Source organism: Gavia stellata, chromosome 3 (assembly GCF_030936135.1).
Source record: "Gavia stellata isolate bGavSte3 chromosome 3, bGavSte3.hap2, whole genome shotgun sequence".
Classification (NCBI taxonomy): Eukaryota; Metazoa; Chordata; class Aves; order Gaviiformes; family Gaviidae; genus Gavia; species Gavia stellata.
In genome coordinates this window covers 35160276-35186033 of record NC_082596.1, presented here as the reverse complement: position 1 = coordinate 35186033, position 25758 = coordinate 35160276, and the positions used below count along the sequence as shown (strand labels likewise).

The 25758-nt window shown below is 39.0% G+C and overlaps 1 protein-coding gene across 1 annotated transcript; it reads left to right on the top strand.

Moving 5' to 3' along the window:
• Positions 1-421: 421 nt before the first annotated feature.
• On the top strand, positions 422-22710 carry PI15 (peptidase inhibitor 15). Its single transcript, XM_009815963.2, has 5 exons — positions 422-694; positions 18366-18484; positions 19299-19431; positions 19591-19706; positions 22511-22710. The coding sequence occupies exons 1-5, from the start codon at positions 422-424 to the stop codon at positions 22644-22646; spliced, it is 777 nt and encodes a 258-aa protein (XP_009814265.1). The 3' UTR covers positions 22647-22710.
• The last annotated feature ends 3048 nt before the right edge of the window (positions 22711-25758 follow it).

Below are 25758 nucleotides of genomic sequence, written 5' to 3'. Positions count from 1 at the left end.
TCAGTGGAAAACATTTTGTGAGATTTCTTGCAGTCTTCCCATTTAAGATTATTATAGTGTCATTTATGGACTGATTTGGTGTGATAGCACTGTCACTATTTCAGGAGTACTACTAGCTCTGATCATGTCATTCATGGTATAATGATACTTCATTTGGTGTGTTTGTAGTAAGAACTTATCACTTAATGATAAAATGGTTATTGAAAATTGCTCTGTAACATGTGTTCTGACTGGATTGTTTTTATGATTGAGCTGACAGACAGCATCATTTTTCTGATCGCAGCCTGCCAGTTCACTTTGTCTTGCTACCCAGATGTACAGAATCACATCTTTGACATCTTCTCTTCTACAGATCTCTTTTCTACTGCCCTGACTTAAAGCAGAGTACCTCTGTGGCCTATCTTTCTCCTTTGGCCCCAAAATGACAGTAATCTCTGCGATCAGTTGTGCTTTCTTATTTTCCATTCTCTGTGAAACAAGTGCATTAGTGTTACCCAACTCCACTGACCTACTCCTGTCAGACAACAATTTCACTGACATTGAGACGGCTTTGGCAGCTCATCTGGACTCTGCAAAAATTCCCAAAGCCAGGCGGAAGCGCTACATTTCGCAGAATGACATGATTGCCATTCTTGATTATCATAATCAAGTCAGAGGCAAAGTCTTCCCACCTGCTTCCAACATGGAATATATGGTAAGTGAACTTTGTTTATTTCAGAGTAAAACAAAGTGTAAGTCAGTTATTTCATCTTCTTAAACAAACGGTGAGGGTTAAGTAGACAAATGATTCTTAACTATTATTGCTTACTAAAATGTTCTTTCCTTGCATTTTTTAAGTTGCATTAACTTAAGCAAGCAAAAACTAAATACTGAACTCTGAACCTTTTACTTACCCTGTTGAATTTTTATTTCCATGAGTAGTCCCAATGAAGCTTCTGGGACCCACGTAAATGAAGTTGTGAGTTAACTGCTTGTTGGCCTGAGGAATAGTATGTGATGACAACATGTGATCACATGTGTTTAAAGTGCTAAACATTAGTAGCCCTATTGCTTTTGTGGAGTGCGCTGAAAGTCATTGCCCTGATGTCTGCAAAAAGGTAGCCAATAACCATTTCTAATTTCTTTCACGCATAATACTTGGAGACAATATGGTAAAACTGTTTGCAAAGTAATTAATCTGATGCACTCTTTGTCTCATGCTCCTGTGTTTTACTTCCTGCATATTGTTGGTGTGCACCTAATACTTTTTTTTCCCATCAGATACAGTGCTGCTTTTAAATGTTTCTCTAGTATGTAGGGTTTCGTTGTGCTGAAAATGTCATGTTTGTGGCAGGCACCTTTTCCCCTTATTCGCAAATACTCATTATGTGAATTATCTGTTCCTGCAGGTATGATAGAAGTTATTCAGTCACTGTGATTTCATACTTGGCACTACTAGCTAAAGCAGCGTGTTTGCTATTTTGTGTTCCAACTTTGAATGCATGCATACGGTGGAGCTCTAATGATAAACATAGGTTGGCCAAGCAAAAATTTTTTATACCTGCTAAGTAAGGTATTCACACTGTTTTGAAAGCATAGATAAGTTGTGTCACCACCATAATATCTGCTTAAAGTCACAGAGTTTCTCATATGACAACAGACAGTTAACAGGTTTGAGAAACAGGACACCATCAGCTTGACATAAAAAGGGGATAATAGTGATAACAACTCCTCCTTTTTGGCAGCTAATGACTAACAATTTGGACATCTTTTTGTCACAGATGTTACTTAAATCTGGATTTCATCATATAATCTGCTTAGCACATCCCAGCAGCACCTCAAAATGCTGAGTGCACTCAAAACATTGCAGGATGAAGGCCTGTTGCCATACCATGGGCTGAGTTTAAAGTTTGGTTATGTGGAAAGGTCAGAGACAGAAAAAACAGAGAGGTCAGAAGTCAGGCTCAGTCATCATTTTCATTGCTGTGCTCTCCACTGATGTTTCCTTTGATTCTGCATAAATAAACTTTGTTGTAATGTCTGAGGGAATGGCAGCCTACCATGCCCTTCCTTGGCTTGTGTGTTTTAGAAATGTGCTCCTGCAGTTTGCTTAATTGAAGCCAGCACCCTGCCATACTCCCAAGAGTTTTGTAAAGGCAGTGTTCTTAGCCTGTTCAGTAAAAAAAACTTCAAAAGAGAAAGCAAGCTTCCTCGATTAAATCTATTTTAATGCACTCATATGCATAAACTGCCAAGATTTTACCTATATCGGTTGGGTATTCTGCTGCAGCTTTGCTCTGTAATGGTGCTGTGCAAGATTTCATACAAAATCAAGACTGAAACCATGCTCTTTACAGCCTACACACTGTTCTTTTCCTTGCCCTTCTTACGATTGATTTTACCAGTACCAACCAGCCACAGGATGTACCTGGGTTCCTGTCAGCATCAGCCCCATCCATAGTCTCTAGAGCAAGGTCTAAGGCATTCTTTCACGTATGGTTTCCCAGTCTGAAAGTACTTTGTGTCTTCGTGCTGCAGAATTCAGAGTGGTACCCCAAGCTATGCAGGTAGTGATCCAGAGCACAACTTGAACTTGGATCCCCAAGTAGCAGCCAACCCCTTTGCCACCAATTCTCTTTCAGAATTTAGTCAGTCTGTGTGTGTCCCATGTAACTTTACAGAGCAAAAAAAGCCCAGTGAGCAACATCCCACATAGCTTGCTCTGCCATCTGCTTTGTAGCTATGGCAGCATTTATTTAACTTTTTACCTCTGTGGCTACAGAAAGGTTTTGGTAGGAAGGTCTTGAAGATGACATGGCGCTGTAAGCCATACCAAGACTGGGGATCCCTATATCAGTAATGCCCATATGAATTTCTTTTGTCCATTCCTTGGTCTCTGTATATTTTCAGTGTATGGCACAGCATCTGTAGTGTCTTAGGGGGGACATAAGGTTGCTGCTGTTATATATAAAAGATGTTGTGTCACTCAATACTCATTTTCATAAATAAGACAACAAACACATTGTCATTACCAGCAGACAATGTGCACTGTGCTTGAAAGAACCATACAGAATGTGCGTTCCTGTCCTGAATACTATGGAAAAGTGCAGCGGTAGTGATGAAAGTGGCCTTTCCCATTTCCCCTAACAATGACTAAAAAGGATGTCACATGTTAGAGAGCTGGAATTACTTACAGATGCAGTAGATTGTGGAAATCTCTTGTAAGTGTGTTGAAGTAGAGAAAGACTAAGGAGTTTGGAAGCACAAGAAAAAGATGTTTTCTCATCTTTTCTCTGTCCACAGTCATATTAAATTGTGTTTTGTTCTTTTTTTCTAATTCTGTTAGGAACTCTGTTCTTCTCATGAATTGCGGTATCACATTCTCACTTCTGTACAGCTCCATTTGCTTTTTCTTCTCCACTGGTAAGAACTCAGGGTTTAGCTGTATGTGTTGGTTCTTGTGATTCCAGTTCTCCACACCCAACCCTTTTTTGGGATTTTCTACTTGACACATTCTGTTCCTTCCCCTGATGCAGTCTGCTTCTCACACGTTCAGTGCATTTGTAGACACTTTGAATTCCTTGGGCATTATTCTGTCTGCCCCTTCTGTCTTGAAAGTTTATGTGCTGTGGGACTTGGGATGAGAGGTCTCGAAGAATGGCTTTGAATGCATATGTGTTAGGCAGGAGAGGTTCAGATGAACACTGCAGTAACAGAGCTGGAGGAGGGTTTTAATTCTCTTTGGGAGAGGTGGGTCTCAGTGCTGCTCCAGCCTGCTGTTGTATGCAGTCCCCAATGTAAGTGGACAGCTGGGGAGTCAAAAGCAACAATGGGAGGCATTGTTCTATTATTAACACCTAGCAAAAGAAACAGGCGTGTCTTATGCCAATGAGACTTTGAGTAATCTTTCTCTTGGGATATTAGCATCCTGTACGTCAGACTTTAAAGTAGTCCTCCTTTTGGTTCTGGTTCTGATATTGCTGATGCTTTCAATTGGAAGATTTTCTGCAAGTACAAGTCGAGAGTCAGTGTGTATGTGAAGGCGAGAGAAAGGAAACAACTTTCAGGCCTATAATGCAGAAGTAATAGCCTCTTTTTTTAATTTGGGTCATCTTATTATATCCTTCATTCTTCATCCTAAGACTCTCATTCTCCAGTCTTTGCTTGTGTTCTAAAAGCTGATGCCATACCTGCAGAAAGAAAGATGACACCTTCCTTTTGACCTGGCAAAGGGTGAAAATCATCCACTTGGCTTTACATACTTTTTCTGGAGAAAGCAGAAAGGTTCCATAAAATTCATGATTCAGAAGAAGTGAGGTGTAGAATTGTCTGCAGCTCTCTAGTGTGAAAGGTATGTAAATCTGCAAATCCAGGGGAAGTCTGTGAACAAGCAAATCCCTTTCTTTGAATGCTAATTCTGTACTGTAGAGGCCTGTGTTGCCATTCTGGAACATCTCAGCTACTTGGTAGGCCAGTAAAGATTTGCAATAGGTTGCCAGCTGAAATTTGTCTCTCATAAAACATGTCATCTAGTGTGCATCAATACTATCTTAAGGCTCCCACAATATTCATTAATGAAATACCTGTTCCTATGAGAATCAAATGTTATTTTTACCTTCCCTACATTCATCCCCGCTTGAGGCCAGTTTCTTAGAAGTCCATATGGTCTTTGTTGTAACCCACATCACTGTGTGCATACAAAACCTGGTTGAGCAGGTGCTTTACATACAGGCATGCTCTTAACAGTTTCGCATGCACCAAGCAGAAGCAAGCTATAGCTGGGCCTTAGTGAGCGTTGAACACTGATCTCCATGGCATTCCCATAGGCAAAGTGGGAAAATCTGTTCTAGTTAAGAGTACTCTAAGGTGATCTGAATAACTTGTTCAAGAGCCATATGGAAAGACAAGCTGTGAGTAGTTCACTGCTGTCTCTGCAAGGGTGAGTCTTGAACCCACTACTGATCAACATAGTCATTAGTAGACTGGCAGTATCATGTCTGAAGTATAATAGATGGGGCAAGATTGCACACTCAAAAATGTGAAGCTGCATGTTTCTGGAATGCTGTCTGAAGATTTTAAGAGCAGAAAAATGCTCTAGATGAACTTGAACCTGCTTATGTATAGAAGATGTTCTGATACGGTTTCAATTCCTTTTTGTTCAGTGATTACATAAATGCACTTTTATATTTGGGAAAATCTGTCCCTTGTTGAACATGTCACTTTGTAGGACTCAAAATAGTAAAAGATTCCCAGACTAGCCTGAAATGAGTTAGTTTGGATACCCAGGAGTTATTTCATGGCAACATAAAGATAGTTCCTCATGAGCTGGTGGCACAGGAGCTGGAAGGGAATGGAGAATCTGAGCTGATTCAATTCTGGTAAATCCACATGAAAGACTGTGATAAAATGGGCAAAGGAAATGAACTGTTGTTCTAAAATAAAAGTAATTGTGTTCCAAAGGAAGCTCCTGTAGTCCTGTGAGGGAGTCCATGTGAGTTATGGGGGAAATCTGTTCACTCTGTATGGCTCAGGAGTGACCCTCTTTGCTGAGGTGATGAATTTGGAGACTGCTTCCTGTCCATGAAGATCTTCAGACAACTTACAAAGTCAGGTCAGAGAAGCAAGAAGATAGGCCACTTATGTGTGGGCTTATGTAAATAACTTCTATAAATAACTTATGTAAATAACTGCATTATTATTTCACTCCTAAATTTGAAAGTCTTGGTAAAATTTTCTTTCTGTCAAGGTGATCTTAAAAATGCTCTGTGAATATTCAGTAGGTGATGGGTAAGACAAAATGAAAAAAAACCCTACTTCAAGTTTTCCAAAATCCTATTTAATACCTAAAGCCCTTCATATGGACATGGAAGAAGTGAGTTAATGTGGTTTTCTCTCCAATTCAGAAGCACTTCTGATAAATAAGCTTCTCAACTTCTTTACCTATTTTTTGCTGTTGTCAGTGTGGTTTCTTACAAACCATTCTAAATCTTAGAGGACATTTTGTTCTTGAGTTGTTTGCCCTGGCTCCTCTACATGGTCCCACTGAAATCATCCATGTCTGTGAGTAAGGATTGCTGGGCTAGTTCTTTCAAGATTTATGTCTAATGAGTTGGATAGGATCTCTTAATTCATATAGTTTATCCCTGCCCTGTTGCAGGACTTCCTTCTGCATTAAATACATATGGTTCTCATCTTGTCTACTCCTGAACACATATAGTGATGCTGTCTCAGTCACATCTCTTGGCAAATATTTTACCTTAGGAATAGAAATGATTTCCAAATGTCTAACCTAAATATTTCCCTCTAAAACTCAGATAATTAATCTTTATATGCACTTTTTAACTGCCCAATAGAATTTCTCTCCTTTTTCATTTCAAACATCACCCTTTATATATTTACTAACAGTTTTCTTGGCATTAATTAAGATGCATGCATGCATATAATGTTTCCTTAATTTCCATGTGCATGTCTTACAGTACGTCTGCATATTGGAGCAAATTACAGTTGCACTCCATTTACAGCTCTTTTGTTAAATCAGTGAACAGCACCCTTAAATGTCAAAGCAGATTAGGCCCATCATTTTAACTATGCATGCTTAAAGACACAAGTGCCATAACGCCATGGAGATTTTTCTCTAGAAATTACTGGCAGCCTACTTTTTCCATTGAATAGTGCTGTTCCCATAAATCCTATATACATGGTGAAGGTTGAAATAACGTAATCAGATGATGAGTCAGGGTACAAAGATCTTAATCTGCTTTTCATCATGCCAGAGCACAAAGTAAATCTAAGTATAGTCCACCCCAGTCTTCTGGGAGAAGAGATATCAACGAGCTCGGAGCTTCCCCAGTGTTGTCCACCTATCCCAGTCTGCCGCGGCTTTTAGTTTGCTCTATGCTGGGAATTCACATGTGAGGTGAGAACAAATGAGAAGGGGTGTAATGGTGAAATGTGTTCACTGGCTCCAGTTTCTCCCTCCTATCACTTGTGTTTCTGTTTAGCCAGCTGAGTATGTCCCTTCTGTCTGGTGCCATAACCCAGCACCAGGAGTGTCTGAAGATCATGGGGTAATGAATTCTGGAATATCATTCCTCTCAGAAAATTAGAATAAACCAGAAAGAACTGTTGTGGTTTACATGGTTACAGTTAGGGGTGTCTGTCCGCATGACAATTTTGAAAGGAAGCAGTCATTTTAGAGCATACTCAGCCTTTTTCTGCAGTGGAGGTAAAACATGGCAACTGACAGTAAGCTGAAAGAAAGCAAGAGTAGATGGAGCTTATTTTCTGCTAATTTTGGGACAACAGAGTTACCTAGCTCTCTTTTGCCTCACAGGTGAGTTTATTTGCTACTGCACCACTGCCAATAATGCAGCACTGTACTACTCCTTGGCTATCAGTGAGATGCAGGATGATGCCCGTTTTTCTAGCAGAGTTTCACCTACAAAGGGCAAGGAACCCCTGTTCAGTCTCCGTAACTAAGCTGGTGTTCATCTAGGGTCAAATCAAAGTGGTTGCTAGCTATAAGAAGTACAAAAGCCATCAGTTATATTCAGAATGAATGACAGAAGACCTGGTTAAGAGTTGAACAGAAAGGACCTTTCTTGGAAAGCGCTCCTTGAAAAAGCTGAAGAACTTCCCCAAAAATGCTATTGTTGATAAATATTGTGATAAAGAATGACTGTGTTAAACTTCCTTTGGTATGAGAGCTCCTTTCCAATGTTTTATGCATAAGAATTTTAAAACATCCATCTTGATGGTGTTTTTAAAGAGAATATTTACATTATTTAAATTTAGTATTAGCAGAAAGCCTTCTAGGAGTTTAAGCAAACAAAAAACAACCTAGTAAAGTCTCAGATAGAAAAGCAGCCTGCCCAGAGCCCTCAGAATTAGACATTCCTTTATTATTAAATGTAGCACCTCTTGAACTTCTTGGCTAAAAAGAGAGACAGGGCATTTTTCACAAGAATCTTGATCCAAAGTACACAGTACTTCATTTCATACATGAATGGAGATGATAGTAACCTTAAACCTCTCAAAATTTTTAGCCTCTTTCTGTACCTGAAAAGAAAACCTGAAAAGAACAAAATTCTATCCAGGTCTGTGGAAATTTGTATCCTAAAGACAGCACAAGATAGAAATCCCCAGGATAACTACTTGTTTGCTTTTTGTACACAGAATACTGTCTTCAGCACAGGCACTTCCATGTATGACTGCATCTGCAGGTGCCCTGCGATGGGGTTTGAGGTCTGTTTTAACTCAAATGAGAATGAACTGGTTTTGCATCTCCATCTGTACAGTGATATCTGTTAATCTGTGTAAAGAGAAAGAATCTTAAATTGAACTTTCTTCTTCTGAGAATAAAGAACTATTGTTCTTATTCTTTATCCTGCAGAAAGAAGAAGCTGCTATGTGTTTTCTTTTGTGTCATGCTGCCATATCATTCAGTTAGAGCTACTTAGAAAATAAGAAGTATTTTCTTTGAAAACTTTTAAAGAAATTAAGAACATTTTTTGTTCTAATGAAAAACTTCAGTGGTTAGTAACAAAAAAAGTAAAAAACATGGATTTTTTTTCATATAGAAGAGAAACAAAACACCAGAAAAGAAATACATTTTTCATTCACTTTTTGTGGTTTTGAGAAAAGGCAATTTGCTCTGATCATATTTAAAATGATAGAGGTCAGACACCTTCCTCTTCAGACTTATGACCAATTGTCAGGGTGACATGGAGCTAGACAAAGTTCGGTCCTTTTTGTTACCACTTCTGAGATAAGCTCTTGCCAACTAAAATATGCCTTGCAGTAGGTTAGGAAAGCACTGAATATTTTAAGATATGTAGCTCTGATATTTAACTTTTCCAAAAGCTAAACAAATAATAGCATATCAGGGAAGCTTATTGTTATTAAATCTGACAGTCTACCAATTTTCTTTGTTTCTTATTGTTTAAAAGCCTGGTGCCAAACATGAAAAGAAATGTGGACAACCTTTAGAAGAAACAAATTGACTATTAGCAGTGGTCAAGCTTCAGATGATAGGAGTTTGAATTTGGACCAAATAGACAGCCAGGAATATAAACTTCTGTATAAAATATAGACTTGAATTTTCACAAGAAAATAATTTCTGGCAATGAGGTTTCTTGGACATCTGTCTGGTGATGCCCTGATTACTGTAAGACAGACCTTCTAATACTGAGCCCTTCAGAAGTGTGAATCAGATGTTTGGAGGTTTGGTCATATGAAAGTAAATTGACCATAAAACATTGCACAATTTTACTTTGAGTTGCAACGGAGTATTGGACAAGCAGCTTGATGTATTAACCCTCTATTTATTTGGAAAAGAATGAAGTACAGAACTGCAACTCCCATCAAGATTTTTTTCTCTAGAGGGTAGACTTTGGCAATTTTCTGTGTAAACTTTCTAATTAGTACCTAATGCATTTAGCAAAGGACTTGCACATGGGATAGGCACCAATTACAGTACGCACAGTAAAATTTCTAACAGGTGGCAGTTGAGAGCAAAAAGTATTCATATTCTTAGAGAGAGAGAGAGACGGCCTAGAGTCCAAATGATCTCAGAGCCCAAATAAATATATACAGTTTGCCAAATCTGTCTATAAATTCCAATGAGCTCATATGTTTTCATCACACAGTATGTATTGAAAAAAGTGAAGGCAAAGAGATGAGGCTCTTTCACTCTGCTGAAAAAGCATGCAGGCAGAAGGGCTGGAGGGTTGTTTTATTAAGCTTTGTGCCAGATTTGGTGTAGTAGACATGGTGGGGGGGTCCTACAGAAAGTCTCTGAACCTGAAAAAGCTTCAAGTTTGACTGTACAAAAAAGAAGGGGAGAAGTTGTGCAAGGAACCCGTGCGTGCCCTGCATGCTGCTGTGAGATTTCTGAGAAACATCCATCACACGTGCAAGTGGCACAGCCGGTGCAAGGTTGCACGGCTGAATGACCCATGAGGAGAAGACCTGCATGTTGGAGGGTAGCAGCCTACATCTGCTAATCCGCTCTGGGACTTGCAGTAGCAGCTGCGGAGTGCAGCTGCACAGATGGGCTGGACATGTCAGATTTCATCCCTCAGCTTCCCAACATTTTTCTCACAGGAAGAAATCGCTTGAATTGAGGTTTTCTTCTTTCCCACTTGCTGCCATTCTGAAAGTAAGAGCTTCTGATCTTCAGCTGGGCAAACAAGGAGAAGCACAGGGCTAATGGAGAATAAAATCAGAAGTCTGAGGTAGAAAGGTTAATTTTTTGACTGATCACTGATAAAAGAAGGTCGTACTGGCCACATTTCTGAGGTGCATAGGAACCACTGTGGATTTGTTTGTGCCAAATAACAATCTGGAGACACTAATGTGAGTCCACAGTAACATATATTAATGACAAATAAGATGCCAAAATTGTCAAACAAATTGCCACTTTCTATTACTGCAAAATGTGATAGTGTTGCCATGCAACTGTATTCAGATTGGATACCCCAACATTTCATTTGCAATCTCATCATGTAACTGCAGTCGTGTAAAGAAGCTGTTGAAGAGGAGAGTGATTAAAACAGTGTACTTCACCTGTTTCTCTGGATTTGTGCTCAGACTTGTACCTGGTGCTTGTCACTCCAGCTGTACAGTCCATGGCAGCCAGCTGAGGGGCTAGTCACACCGTGGCTGTTGTGGCATTACGGGTAGCAGCCCTTGCCCGATGGACACACAGGGAATTTCTAGGAGGGTAGAGAGTGACACAGATGTGTATGTTTTGCTTAAAGTACTTGTTTTACCACTGAGAAATATGCAGAATATTATCCCAGCTGATATGTCATATTAATAAAAAAACAAAACACAAAACCAAACAGTAAAGTACTGAGGGCTGCTGGTATTTAATATTCAGAGCAATGCTCTGCTGAGGTTCTCGTGTACTCTTGTGCAAGTGAGGGGATCTTCCTTGCCACTGGCAATAAAATTGAGCCAGGAAAGATTAAGGATTAATCAAAGAAAAAGAAGAATGAAAGCACAGTTCTGTATTGCTTGAATGCTTTAAAATGATCATTAGCAGACCCCCTAGGCTACCAGGTTAAAAAAAAATCTTCATGGATTCTACAGTTAGCCCATACCTTCTATATAGCAATCTGTCTGCTGGCAATCTCAGGGAAGGAGCGCCCCTACTTCTCACATTTTGTTCATATTTTCTTTGTGACAATGAGGGCTGTGAACATCTGGTTTACACAGATATCCACACAGAATGAGAAAAGCATTAATACAGTGTATGACTGTGTATTCTGCTCCCTTTATATTTAGATCACAAATTCTTGCTACCTGTTGCCATTAAAAACCATTTCAGAGTACTTGCAGAGAAGAGGAGAGTTCATTGCCATTTGCTTCGGTAATTATGTCTCTTCTACAACAAGGCATGCATAAAGATATAACAATACTAAGTCAGATATTTTCTTTTGTCCCTGGAAATCTGCATTCTGAAGTTCGGGGAAGGTATCTCCGAAAAAAAGATTAATTTTTGTCTCTGAAAATCAGGAAATCGGGAAAAAAATTAAATTAAAAATGTTTCAGCTTTCTCATGGAAAGTCATTTGGATAAATGATCATCCCCATCTGAGTAATACTTCTCCTTGCTCCACACATTGCATAATGAAGAACGAGACTACCAAAGGGTAGGTTGATATTTTTTTCTTACTCGTCATATTTGCCAGGAATAATGCATCTTAAATTCCTCTTCTTCCAAATTCTGAACTTTAAGAACAACTTACAAAGGGGTGCAATTCCAGGTGACAGTATCAGTCATTCTTTCTCAGGTGTGGCATCTCTAGTGGGGACAACTAAAATGTTAGTTTTCAATTTACCTTTTCAGCTCTAAAGATATTACTGGTTTAAGGATCTGTTTTACTTGAGAGATATTCTACTGCTTGAATCCATCCTTTTTGTCTACCTGCAAGAAAGCTGAAATAAAGATTTTATCTGCATGTACTTTATTTTTACTTTTGAAGTAGTGAATCATCAGAAAAAGACGATGTAACATCACTCTTAAGGAAAGTAAATGCAGTAAAGTGTTGACAGATCTTACCGGTGACTTTGGAAGAAGCCAGTAATTGCTTTCTGTGATGGAAAAAAAAATCACAGCATGTTTTTCAGAATTTATCAATCAGATCATAAATATGACGATAGGTATCAGCAACACGGAAAGTGAAAATTATGAATTGTCTTTCTTTTGTTCTTTGACAGTGTGTTGAAGAGATGTAATACAAATGGATGACCATTTTGATATTTATCGAGCAGCCAGATTTTTTTCCACTTTAAAATTATGAAATGTTGAAATTCTGTTTATTTTTCAAATAATGAGGAGATATCCTCTTGCAGAAATGGAAAACAAGTCATTAACATATTCTGGTATACATAAGAGCAATTTAGGAATATAACATTTTTACACTTGCAGGGGTAGGGATTGTCTGCTTTTAAGAAAAGTGTTTATCAAGGGCCTATGTGAAGTTCCAAGACATTTTTCCTTTCCTTTCTTGACTTAGCCAGTGATACTTTATAACTACGTCTATAACATCCCAGAACTCATTTGCATCAGTCAAACTATGAGAGAAAGCCTTGTCAGAGTAAGGAAACCTCTCTCCTCTCTTTTTGCTAAATGTTAAAAAAGTTCTCTCTGAAGAAATGAGAACCCTTAAGGCACATGATCAAGAAGCTAAAGTAATAGACATACATGGCCACTTCTACGATTGAGCCTATTTCAGCAAATTATGAAATTAATATTCATTAAATGCGCCTGTATTATCTATTCTATTTCTAGCTCTTCCAGCTCTGGAAAAAACTCAGAAAATGACCTGATGTAGCCTTTTCTCCAGGTGTTGGCATCCTTTGGATGGCCAAGCTGAGCTCTGAGAGACACAGACTGCTTCCTAGAGCCCTGTAGACTGCAAAATGACATCTCACAAAGTCAGCTTGAAACCCATCGTTTTAATACTGGTTCCAGGTAGAAACGTTGTGGTGCCTGTGTTTGGACCATCTTACTGAGACAGGTTAATTTAAGGAAAAAAACAGTCATATCATGAATTTTACTGATATCCAGAGGTCCTGAATCAGACCTTACATAAGAAAAAGATGTAGTTTCCTAACCTTTATGTAATTACACAGTACAAATATTATAAAGCCAGACTAGAAGGACTCCAACCTGTTGTGCAGCAAAACTGAGAGGTGCTCCATGAAAAGAGAAGGTCCTTAAGGAGGATCTGACATTAACAATTTCACCTAGTCATACTGAAGGCCTATAGTGAATATATGCCCCCTGCTTTAATAAAGGTACAGATCCCAAATGACATGGTTCCTTGATACCATCAAAATCCTGAGGCCTGATATTTCATTAGCACCAATGATGGGCTCCAGCAAAGTTTGCATGTTCAGGCTGTGCTAATAGAAGTTGCAGTAGTGCATTTAAAACTTGGAATATGAAACGTTTTACTTTTCAAATAAAATTACCGCAGGGTAAATGTATCCAGAGTAGCAGTAAGTTTGCAGTAACACAGCAGTCCTTTAGAAAGTTTGCAGTAACAGCAAGTGATTCGGATTAAGAGTGCTCCATTTAATTTGTTCTGGTAAACTTATTCAATGTTTTCTACTTACAGATAAAGTAGTGAGGTTGCTGTCTGAAGTACTTTGTTGCTTTCAGCTTTACCCCCTGTTCTGCAACAGCGTTTGCCCCCTAAGACATGTGTTGAGCAGGGTGTCAAGAGAAAGCTACTCCATTTAAATGATTGATATGAGGAGTACAATTCTGACTTTAATGCGAATGAGCAGAACAACTGTGTTTCTAAGTTCAAATTATAGTTAAAAATGGTTATGTACACCATTCCTCAAATTAAAGCATAGCTATCAATATAGGAAGGGAACAGACAATTATTTTTCAACTAATGTTGTGGACAGATCTTTGTAATATTGTAGTTGCTTCTCTTCTTTTTCTTCATCATAATGTTTATTCAGCTTCACCATCATTTTAATACCTAAGAGTGTAGTTGTGACTAGGACCTCCTGTTCCAACAAAGCTGTTGCAACAAAGAACAAAAGGGCAACTCCATCCCTTCTACATATAAATTATCTAAAAACAACTGAGAGACAGCTATAGAAACAGCTATAGAAAGGGAGGGTACGAGGGAACTGTGACCCATAGCATTAAAAGGCTTCCCTTGGGAGAGGAAGCTTGCTTTTTGGGCTTCAAGAAATTTCATTCAACATTAAAGAGATTTTGTTTTACAGTCCATTGCTTATTATACATTATGGAATTAAAAGAATTTATTTTTTACTATTTGATTACAGAGTGAAACAAACAAAAAAACCATCTTGGGTGATATTCTGGCCTCACTGGCAAAATTCCTGCTGACTTTATTAATGCTAAGATTTTAGTCCTAACTCTCAACTGGCTTGTGCTCTGTGAGTGCAGAGAACACCTCAGAGCTGCCTCATAAAGCCTCATAAAGTGGTCTCTGGTGTTGAAACTCCCTGTGTAGAAGCACTGGCCTGTTCCCTCTATGCAGTCCACTTGACAATTTTCAAGTGAAGTGTAATTTTGAAGTGTAGTTTTGCAGGGAGCAGTGCAGAGAGCACAGTGGGACAGCTTTCTAGGAAAATAATCTTTGGCTGAGGAAAGAAAAATAAATTGGCCAAAGGATGTTCACTTCAAGTTGCCAGTGGAAGTGTGGTGAGATGCTTTAACTCTATCGCAGCTCAGTTAGACCCGGTTGAGAGGTGGGGAGGGTTTCCATGCTGGACCAAATCAGTGATCTGGAGAGTTGGGGGGGGGAACTTTATACTGGGTGGAAGGAACATGACTGCTTCCCCAACTACTAATGATCTAGCAAATGAAGATTTGCTATCCCCAGGGAGAGAATGAGCATAGTTTGGCTCTGGGAGTTTGCATGATTAGCATTTGAGGGTGAGTCACCACCTCAGATCTTGACCCACTGAGTATGCAAGTCTTTCTCCTTTTTCCCTTTTGCAATTTTGTGTTCATGTCAGGCAGCTTTCTCTAACATGGTTAGTAGGAACACTGGATTGGTCATAATTTCACTGTTTTTTTAAACTCCTTGCTAGTTACCTTGAGCTTTTTAACTTCTCCTCATACAGAAACTGTCCCTCTGGCTTTAAAGTTACTTCAGTTTCTCTTTTTAGGATATTTTTCTATTTCTTTATATGCTATTTATCTATGTACAACAATGAAGCCTCACGGGTTCAAAAATCTAAATGTCTTTGCCCTGTTCTCTTACATATTCAAAACAGGGGACTGAACTGAGATACAAATTAATACAAGTGTGGACTTAGGATCAGACTTCTTTTGAAAGAGGTGAACTAATGGTACCGTCTCTTACAGTTTAGAAGATTTTAGGTCATTATGAGATAATATTTTTTCTGCTTCAGCCTGCGTTAATTATTTGCCTTTTCTCACGGAGATGATCTAGAGCTAGTCCTAGAGGGACTGAGACCACCTTTTCTTCTAGGAAAATAAAATAAAATAAGGAAGGTGAGGCACTTCATCTTCTCCCATGAAATACAAATGATTTACATAGCAGGAGGGCTTTTCACCAGCCTGCTAATGAAGGAATGCAGGAAATTAAAAAATGCTGCATATGCTCCCCTCCCCCTTATTTCTTATTCAGTGGTTATTTTCTTTCTCTTTCTTTCTCTTTTTTTATGTTTGCCAAAAATTTCATATGTCCAGAGAGTGGTCAAGAGTGAATAGATAATGGAAAGCAGAGCACACTATATATCACAGTAATGCATACCTGCCAAATCCACAACTTTTTAACTGAGTTTGAAACAACCCCCTGAAACTTTACCAATCAAATGCTGGAGATAATTCCTGAGAACCAGAAAAAGAAGCTGAGGAGAAATGAAAGTGGACTGGCAATGCTCTCACTGTCCAAGGCAGGGGCCGTGCCTAGTTTAGAGAGGGCATTAATAGTGAAAACCTAATCCAGACTTCACATTTCTTTCAAACACCTAACATACTATTTTGTGAGGCAATTTAGTATGCGAAAGTATGCTGGGTGGAAATCAGGAGCTTGGTGCTATTTGTGCAAATACAGTACACATTTAGATTATTGTGGGACTGCAGCCAGGTCACTTGGGAGCAATCACGCAAACCTCATGTTCAGCCTCCTGGCAGGGAGCACTCGTGCCAGAAGCATGATTAATCCCAGCGAAGGAGGGTGTTTATGGGGTGTTACAGTCCTGGCGGAGCTGCCCCTTATGGATGCACACCAGGCAGCTGTGTTTGGACCCACATGCTGGATCCATGTGCTCCTCCGTTCCCCTGGGCCTGGGCAGGCTCCAAACACCGACTGTGGCCCTGGCCTCTCAGGCGCACTTCCCAGACACACTTTTATGCTTGTACCTACTGTTGCCCCCTCTTTAAGCCCTCTTTTGGAGACCACTGATGTACCACGGAGATGATAAAGGGTTATTTGTCCACTAGCCACATGCAGCTAATTGACTTAACGTCAGAGATACAAAGCAGAACAAATGTCTGTACACAGGTTTTTTCATTTTGGGGCCTGGAGCAGTTCCTGTGTTTTGGATGGTGCTATTGCTGCCCCGGGTCCCCTCTCTTGTACCCTAGTGCTCCAGTTTAGCCTTCTCTTCCCAAGTTATAGACTTATCTCTAACTCCTCCGAGAAACTCCCTTCATTTTTCAGAGCTGAGGTCAAAGTATTCCCTGGCTTGAAGACCATTCCTTCTCAGCAAGCTTCTTCCTAACACTTCTCTGTCTTGTCCTTTTACTGTCAGTTTGCTTTGACTTTGTTCTGGGACCTTTTACGAACAGGTGTAAAGTAAATCCGCTCTGCTTTAAACACCATCCATCTTACTTTCCCTGAGGTGGTTCCACTTGAATGAAAGATCATTTGTATTAAGGGTTCATATTGATCTCTGTTGCACTTCTTCAGCTTTAATCTAGGAGGTACCTCATTCACTCCATATTAGCAAAAGCCTTGTTCAATGACACAGCAATTTCATAGAATTTACTAAATTTTGTCCTTTTCACTTAGAGAAATTTCACAAACTACCAGACAGAATCAGGGCGTGAATTACTGTCCTAGTCCATGATCTGTGGTCAGTCTTTTGACTTTGCAGGTTTGCAAAATTAAAACTATGAAATAAGTGTTAGAAATCATTATTAGCTCATACAACGGAACATATTTGTGATGTAGGCCACCTTATCTTTTGATAAGTTTACTTCTGACTTTGCCTCTTATTTCATACCTCAGAGAGCATACTCTTTATTTCATAGCCACTCAAGATTTATGAGTTTGAGTTTGGGTTTGTGTTTAAAAAGCTGCAATGGGCTGGGTAGGCAATTTTACCACATTCTGTTCCTGCCTTTCTACCTGCAATTCACTAAAACTGTCCTGCACCAAAACACTCCACTCAGGGTATTCAAAATTTATCATATCTAATTCCAGGATCGAGTTCCTACTTGGGTATCACTCAAACACTAAGATATACTAGGATTTGTGTGTACTTGTAATATAACAGTGAGATATTCTCTATCTGGAGCTGCAGTGGTGCAGTAGGTTCTATTGCTGATACCTCTGCTATTGCTGAGGCAAGCCTATTTGCAGTGGTGAAAACAGTGGAGTTACAAATCAAGCATGTAAGTGAGCAGGAAAAGCATATAAAGCAGACAGTGTCTAAGTTCACTTGTCATGTTCCTACCATTAGAGAAGAACTTAAGAAGTGACATTGTCTCTTCTTACAGTGCTGTTATCTTTTTATTCCAGGCAGGGAGCGAAATCAGCTCCCATGCAGAATAAAATGATGAAACTCATACCACACCTGGAAGCTATCCATAGTCTTTGCCTTTGTGGAATCCCTTTTCTTGACCTTGTGGCCTCAAATATGAAAAGCTGCCACACACACTCTCTCTGGCTATAGATACTCCCGAGATCCTATTTCAAATGTGTTGGGGTTTTGTGGGGTATGTAATACCTGTGCTGAATTATTCTTCCCTGTGTGCCTCTACTTCACTTTAACTTCCATCTGAGTCCCATCCAATGTTTCACTCCTCTCCACACATGGATTTCATCAACACAGAAGGGAAAATGGTAGAAGAATGCCTGTTCAGGGAAGGGTTTTTCCAGAAAAAAGGGAGAGATCTGAATACTTGGCTTCCTCTCATGATGTGGGTGGGAATTCTGTCAGGCAAATCCTGCTAGATCCGGTACATACTGCCCCACAGTTTTCTGAATTCAAGAGCTCTCTGCCTAGGTTACAGATCTGATGTATTATGATAGTATATTTGTGACTTAAGATACTGGCTTCTTGTGTCCTTGCACTGTGATCGCTATTTGTTTTTTCTGTTCTACTGCTAAGGATATTTTATTTTGTCAGGTTTGGGATGAAACTCTTGCCAAATCTGCAGAGGCTTGGGCTGCTACATGCATTTGGGACCATGGACCTTCCTACTTACTGAGATTCTTGGGCCAGAACCTGTCTGTAAGAACTGGAAGGTGGGCAGATAACCTAAAAAACACTTATTTTGCCAGCCTTTGAACAGCCTTTGAGATCCAGATCTTAGACTGATGCAAGTGTCATCCAGTATTCTAGCAATAATTGATATCCATCTATGTTCATTTGGCTTAAGAGTATTATTGCTTAATACTGTGCCCCTAGTGATGCATGGAGAAATGTGTATTTAGGTGACTTGCATCAGAGGGATGAATCACAGAATCACAGAATCACAGAATCACTAAGGTTGGAAAAGACCTGTAAGGTCATCAAGTACAACCTAAAAAAAAAAAAAAAAGAAAAACCCAAACAACGCCAAAACCACAACACACCAAAAACCAACCCACCCAACACCACACAGCACCATGCCCATCAAGCCACATCCCACAATGCCACATCCACACGCTCCTTGAATACCTCCAGGGAGGGTGACTCTACCACCTCCCTGGGCAGCCTATTCCGATGTTTCACTACTCTCTCAGTAAAGAACTTTTTCCTAATATCCAGCCTGAACCTCCCCTGGCGCAACTTGAGGCCATTTCCTCTAGTCCTGTCACTAGTCACTTGGGAGAAGAGACCAACACCCACCTCTCTGCAACCTCCTTTCAGGTAGTTGTAGAGAGCGATAAGGTCTCCCCTCAGCCTCCTCTTCTCCAGGCTAAACAACCCCAGCTCCCTCAGCTGCTCCTCATAAGACTTGTGTTCCAGACCCCTCACCAGCTTCGTCGCCTTTCTCTGGACATGAGCAGCAGAAAGTCCCAAAACACCTAAATCTAAAATGACATGTTTTTCTTTCTGTCTTTTAAACAAACCCAGGTATCGATCTATTCTCCAGCTGGTAAAGCCATGGTACGATGAGGTGAAGGATTATGCGTTCCCTTATCCTCAGGATTGCAACCCCAGGTGCCCCATGCGATGTTATGGACCCATGTGCACCCATTACACACAGGTTATATAAATTACATTCTTCTATTCAAAATCTGCTGTCCAAAGCTGCACTTTTCTGTGATGTATTTATAGCTCTCTCTCAAATAAATGTGTGTGTGTATATATATATATATATATTTCTTTTCAATTTGGACTTCACCAATAATAAATATTTATTCAGATGGTTTGGGCCACTTCCAATCGTATAGGCTGCGCAATCCACACATGCCACAATATGAACGTCTGGGGATCTGTTTGGCGACGAGCTGTTTACTTGGTATGCAACTATGCCCCAAAGTGAGTTGCTTTCTTTTAATATTGTTTATTTTTATACTTCATGCATGTTTTGGTCCTCTCATAGGACTGCTTACTCCTTTTTCTGCAGCTTGACCTCTATTTGTGCTTTTTCTGTGGGCTGCTCCTTCATTCTAACTTTACATCTGAACATACAGAAGATGCATGACTTTGGTATACGAGGAAGCAAAGGAAATAACTTGATGTGTATGGAACAAAACCAAAAGCTTGTTGTCTGTTATTGTTGTTATTAATATTATAATTCTTTTTGCCTTCTTCTTTGTGCTGACTCCACTTTACTTTCAATTCCTTATTTCTTCACTCTGTTATATATACTCTTGGTGAGCTAGACTTCCTCAGGTAAGCAATCCCACTGTAGATCAGGCCCTTGATTTACTGTGGACACATGTTGTTGCCCACAAGATGCCTTTCCTTATGACCGTGTTGCATAACGGCACCCATAGCATAGGTTTCATACAAAGTCCATCTACCTAAACTCAGTGCCTACAAATCTCATTTTACCTTCCACATTAGGGTCCTTCAAAGTATAGGTCATAGACACCCATAGGTGGTCCTATGTCAGGTAGCTGTGCAGAGATCTGTGTTAGGTTGAAAAGAAGAAATGAATTTTCTTTCAGCATTTCCTAGACATCATCCCAAGCTTACACCTGCTTGCAAAAAGAATCAATGAAGTGTGGTTCTGGGGGAGCGTTGATTTGAGGTCTGGTTTGGACCAGTGCTTCAGAAGCAGCATGGACAGTGTAAATGGCTGGTTTCTGACTGTATAATATTAGGCAAAGCCGTAGTTCTGTATAGGAATCTAAATATAATTAATTGAGCATGTTTTCCATAAACTCTCTGTGTCACAGGTCCATTTGTGGTAAAGAATATGCAAGAATATGTCATTTTTCTAGTTGTTACATGAGTAAAAGAATTTTTAAAGATTTTGCAACTTAAAAAAAGATAGAATTTAGTGAGAAAACTGAGTTGGAAAAAAACCACCTTTGGAAATCAAGGAGATTTCTCTGACCTTTTGTCTTTAATATCTACTAGAAAAGGGTGTAAGAAATGAATGTGAGGGAGCAAAAATCAGGCAGCAAAAATTATATCTTTTAGCTCCACAACATGGACAAGGTGAAATCAAAGTATTTGAGAGAAACCCAAATACTATTTTTTATATATCTCCATTTGAAAAAGATATTAAAAATTACAAACTTCCTAGAATACATGTCTCATGTTCATATATAGGAAAAGAATGGTTTTATACATTAGGCATTATTGAAACTGATGCATTGTTTGCGTATCAGTTAACAATGAATTAATGACATTTTATATTTTCTCAGTCTAAACCTCCCATGGTTTCTCAAACAGCAAACTAAAGCCTGGAGTTACAAGCTGCTTCTCTAGATGAGATTTTGAGTAGACCTCTGATTCATAGGTGGTAGAATCAGGGTTTTCACATCTTTGCCAATTTGGCAAAGATTTAGGATTTAGAACTCCAATAATTTTCACTGATGCCATGCTGTCATGCTGAAAAATATCTATGCTTCTGAAATCAGGGGAAAAAAGTTAAGGAGGATAATTACAAAGTTTAGAAAGGCCCTGCAGCTGGTTATCTAATGGACTCACACCAATCAACCATGCATTGCATAGAAAATTAAGCAGAAATCAGCTTTCAGCAAACTCTTTCTGGATTTCCATATCTGTTATCAAACTAAGTATATTTCCTGAGCACTCAGTCTGCTGTACCCATTTGGAAGAGATGTTGGAATGAGCAAATTATTTGAGAGATTCCTGCTTTATTCCAAGGCACAACCCAGACCAGGGCTTTTGATCCAATGTTATTGGCTGGGAGGTGGGGGATGAGAAAATCTTTCATAAATAATTGCATTACTCACTGCTATACCACATCACATGCAAACTAGAGGAAACTTCTCTGCTCAGTGAGACATAACATTTAAATAAAAACCTAATTTTAACTTACTTTCTGCCTACATCACAAGTGTTACATAATTGTCTAAAAGCCTGGGGTTTATATCAGCACCTAAAAGTCTGGATGCGTTTTTCAGATGTTCCTAGAGCTTTCAGAGTTACCTCTTTTCACAGGATCACTCTCCAGACTTGTACCCCTTTCCCCCCGGGCTCTATTACACAGCTCTATTCACCAGATGGGAGCCCTCCTCTTCCACCCATTAACACCTATGAGACCCCTACAAATGCCCAAATACAGTTCTTTTTAATACATTACTGGTGCAAATAGTTTTCATCTTCCCTTTTCTCTAATCATGAATTCAGCCTCAGAGCTTCACAATGTGGACCTAGGGTAGTGCAACCTAAGAATAAGATTTTGCTCAGTTTGTTTTTCCACCTTCCAAAACCAAGCTTTTAAGATAACTGCCAGTCAAAAAAGTGCTCAAGGAAAACCTTGCACCTATGTTTATGTTGCTAATTTCTCACAAATATAGCCCTCTGGTAAAAAGTACTCTGTCCTAGGCTCAGAGAGTCAAAAATCACTTGGCTGTAGCAAAAGCAAGATGACTGAGGCTTCACCACAGAGACTAAAGGATATGCAATGGACCACTGGCCTGGGGTGACATGGTCATTCTCCTGCTGGCTTTTGGGAATCGGTAGATCAATGTTTGTCAGTACCCTACAGAAATGTATTAATGTATGTTTTCAGTAACAGGGCATTTACAGGATATCACTGAAGACATTAACTTTAATCACTCAAACCAAGCATGGTTAATGAAGTTTTTTTTCTTCCTCTCTCAAATTACTAAGCATTCTTTTTCCTTTTTTATTTTCAGGGGGAATTGGATTGGAGAAGCACCATATAAAGTAGGAGTCCCATGTTCGGCTTGTCCTCCAAGCTATGGAGGTTCTTGTACCGACAATCTTTGTTTCCCAGGAGTAACATCAAACTACTTATACTGGTTCAAATAAGTTAAGGTTTACATTATTTTTAAAAAAAAAAACATGGATGAGTAACAAGAAGCTTGTATATTGAATTTTGCACATATTATATATAGAGAGATATTGTAATAATACTCTGATGTTTTCTTTTTGTATGCTTTTGTATAATTAGCTTTCAAAGTATAGTATAATTTGGTTTTAACACTTTGGGATTTAAGACTTACATTAACCCTTTTAGATTAACATTCTGTTAAAGGAAAGCAAACTAATTTTCACCTTAGCAAGTGTAGCTTCCTGAAGTTTAGGTTCTATTAAAAGCACATTAAAAGATAGAATATGACTTCCTTTTAAAAATAATAGCTCCAGAAAGAGAAGGGTCATTTTTTAATACTGTGCTTTAAAAATGGAGTGTGACGTGCAAAGCAACAAAATGTCCTCACGCTCCCAATGGTTCCTCCCATTTACACCTGTGCTTTCACCTGCAATGTCAATGGGACTCTGAGCAGAGGAAAACATATGTGCAAGAGAAACTGCAGAATATTACCTACCTCATGCACAACTTCAATTTGTTTATGGCGTTCCAAGAGTTCAGCACATGGCTGCTGCTATCATCAACGATGCCTGTGTGCAGACAGCAAAATTAGAGAGAATGAGGAACCGCACCGGCCAAGGTGCAGTGGCTGTTAATTCACATGCCTAAAGTCTTAACTAGATAGAAAGCTACATCACTTTAAATAGACTGGTACAATAACACAGCCTAACTCTACCTTCCTGTGTTTCCAAACACAATCATAATGGTATAATGGTGCTTTGCAGCAGTATATTCATTTTTGTACAGAAAGGTAAAGAAATATATTGCTACAAAGCAACATATATCAATACATTACATCCATACACTTTTACACTATAAGTTTGCCAGTATATGGGCTATCCCCCTGACTGAAACTCAGCCAGGTGAAACTTTCAAGGAGATATCAGACGTAAAAGTAGATAAAAGGATTTCCAAATAAAAGACATCAGGCAACTTTAAAACTTCATACAGATTTGTGACAAAAATTTCAAATTTCTAAAGGAATTGGCAGTGTCCTTTAAAATATATTGTGCTATTTCCTGAAAATATCTGTATAAACCCCAAATCTGTTTATTCATACCTTTCCTGCCAAAAACTGGATGCCTTATGGGTGCTTATTAGAACATTTATAAAGAGGACCTACACTTTAAGCTAGAATATTATACAAGTAGTTTTCTTGAAAAACGGATTATAAAAAGGAGGAAATAGAATGTCTGCCACAACTACTATGTCATTGAAATAGCCTTGAGTTTTGGCTTTATATTACAGGGCAGAATCTACTCCACTTTAAATATACGTGTTTAGTCTGCTTGCACTGCTACATTTAGACCTCTGAAATTTATGAACTTTGAAAAGCAATACTGAGTAGAGCAAGCAGAACAACAGAGGGTAATTTCACTAGCGCTACATATGTATGTGTCTTTAAGAAGTCACTAATTCAATCCTTTTGAGGGTGTTTGAGACAGTCTGTCACCAGAATATGAAGTATCACATTGGTCATATAAAAAGAAAGATCAGAGTTTGAATTCTTCACATTAGTTATTCTTTTTCTTCAGCAAGATAGCTGGGAGGGGGGTGGGGGGATAGGGAGGGGAACGGGCTCTACAGTGTATGAAATGTAATAGCCTCGCTCCGTCTATCCATAATCTGATCTCTCAGAGAACGTCAGCAGCTGATCTGTGGCTCTTCAGACATTTCTGCGTGGTGACACTTATGTATCTGACAGGACAATAACTAGACAAGTATATTGTCTTAAAAAGTGTCCATATTTTAAAAGAACAACACTTGTAATATTCTACTAACTTTTATTCTAACAGTCACAATATAAATGGTTTTCCTTTTGGTTTCAAAGGGTCTTGGACTTGGACAGTGCTCAATCAGTCAAACACTTTGGCTGAGTAAAATCCAGTCCTGTTTTGGGAGTGAAACAGAACCTCTTTGCACCATCTATGTACACATCGAAAGAAATAAGTGAGACAAAACTACTAGGTGGGTCACCAGCTCTCAGCCAGCCCAGTTTTTGACAAAGATGCATGGGACAAATACATTTTTGTTCTGCATAAAAAATCTTCTCTAAAGGTAAATACAGCACAGTTAAAACAGTGCATCTAGCCATTTTCAGTATTTTTTTTTTTAATACAAGATAGGAAGCAGACCATAAGCAAAAGTTCAGGTTAAGCCGTGGAGCCTACAACAGTAGGTCTAACAATAAATGACTATGCACTTTGGAACTTGCAACTTTTATGTTGTATGGTACACTTTCCAAACATGACTAGACATTGTAAATTAATTTATGATTCTGTAATTCAGCTGAAATTATTATAACGGGTATATATGTTATCGTATCTGTTACTTTTTAAGTTGCTACAAATACCTTGATTTTGTGGATTTTTTTTGTTTTCTGTGGATATAGAAAACTTTGCTTTTAACAAACAGGTATGCAGGTTTTTTCACAACATCCCACAATGGTGCTAGGGATTAACTATTGTAATCACACTGTAATTGACAGCAGCAAAAAGTGATCTGGGTATAAGCTATTTCATACGAGCAGCTCTTGATAAAACCAGCCACAAGCATTCAAGCATTAGCTGAATATTTTTCATGGAACAGAAAGGATTACAGCTCATCAGATATTTGATGAAATTTGCCCTTCCACTTTATTTAATAAGTAGTTTACTGAAGGCCTTTCTGTATTACCTATTTGCAGCGCCCCAATTTCTATCATCTTTTTTCTCTTGGATTGGGTAAAGGCAAAGCCAGTAAAGCTCTACTTTGGTTGCCAGTGTCAGTGCTGCCTGATTGATTACCTGACACCAAGTGCTGCTAGAACAAAAGTACTGAAATGTGCAGAAGACTTCAGATGTCTTTGGCAGTATATCTGCTCTGATACATGCTGGTGAAAATTCTTGATGAGTTCAAGGTTACGCTGAGGCAAACTACCCCCAGCTGCTGTTCTGCTAGCCTTGAAGATTTGTACTGATTCCTTCCGAGCAGAGTGTTGTGCCTTTAAAGACAGAGAAATTAGCTCAGACTTTTGTTCTGTTCTAAATATAAAATTATGAAAGTATACAC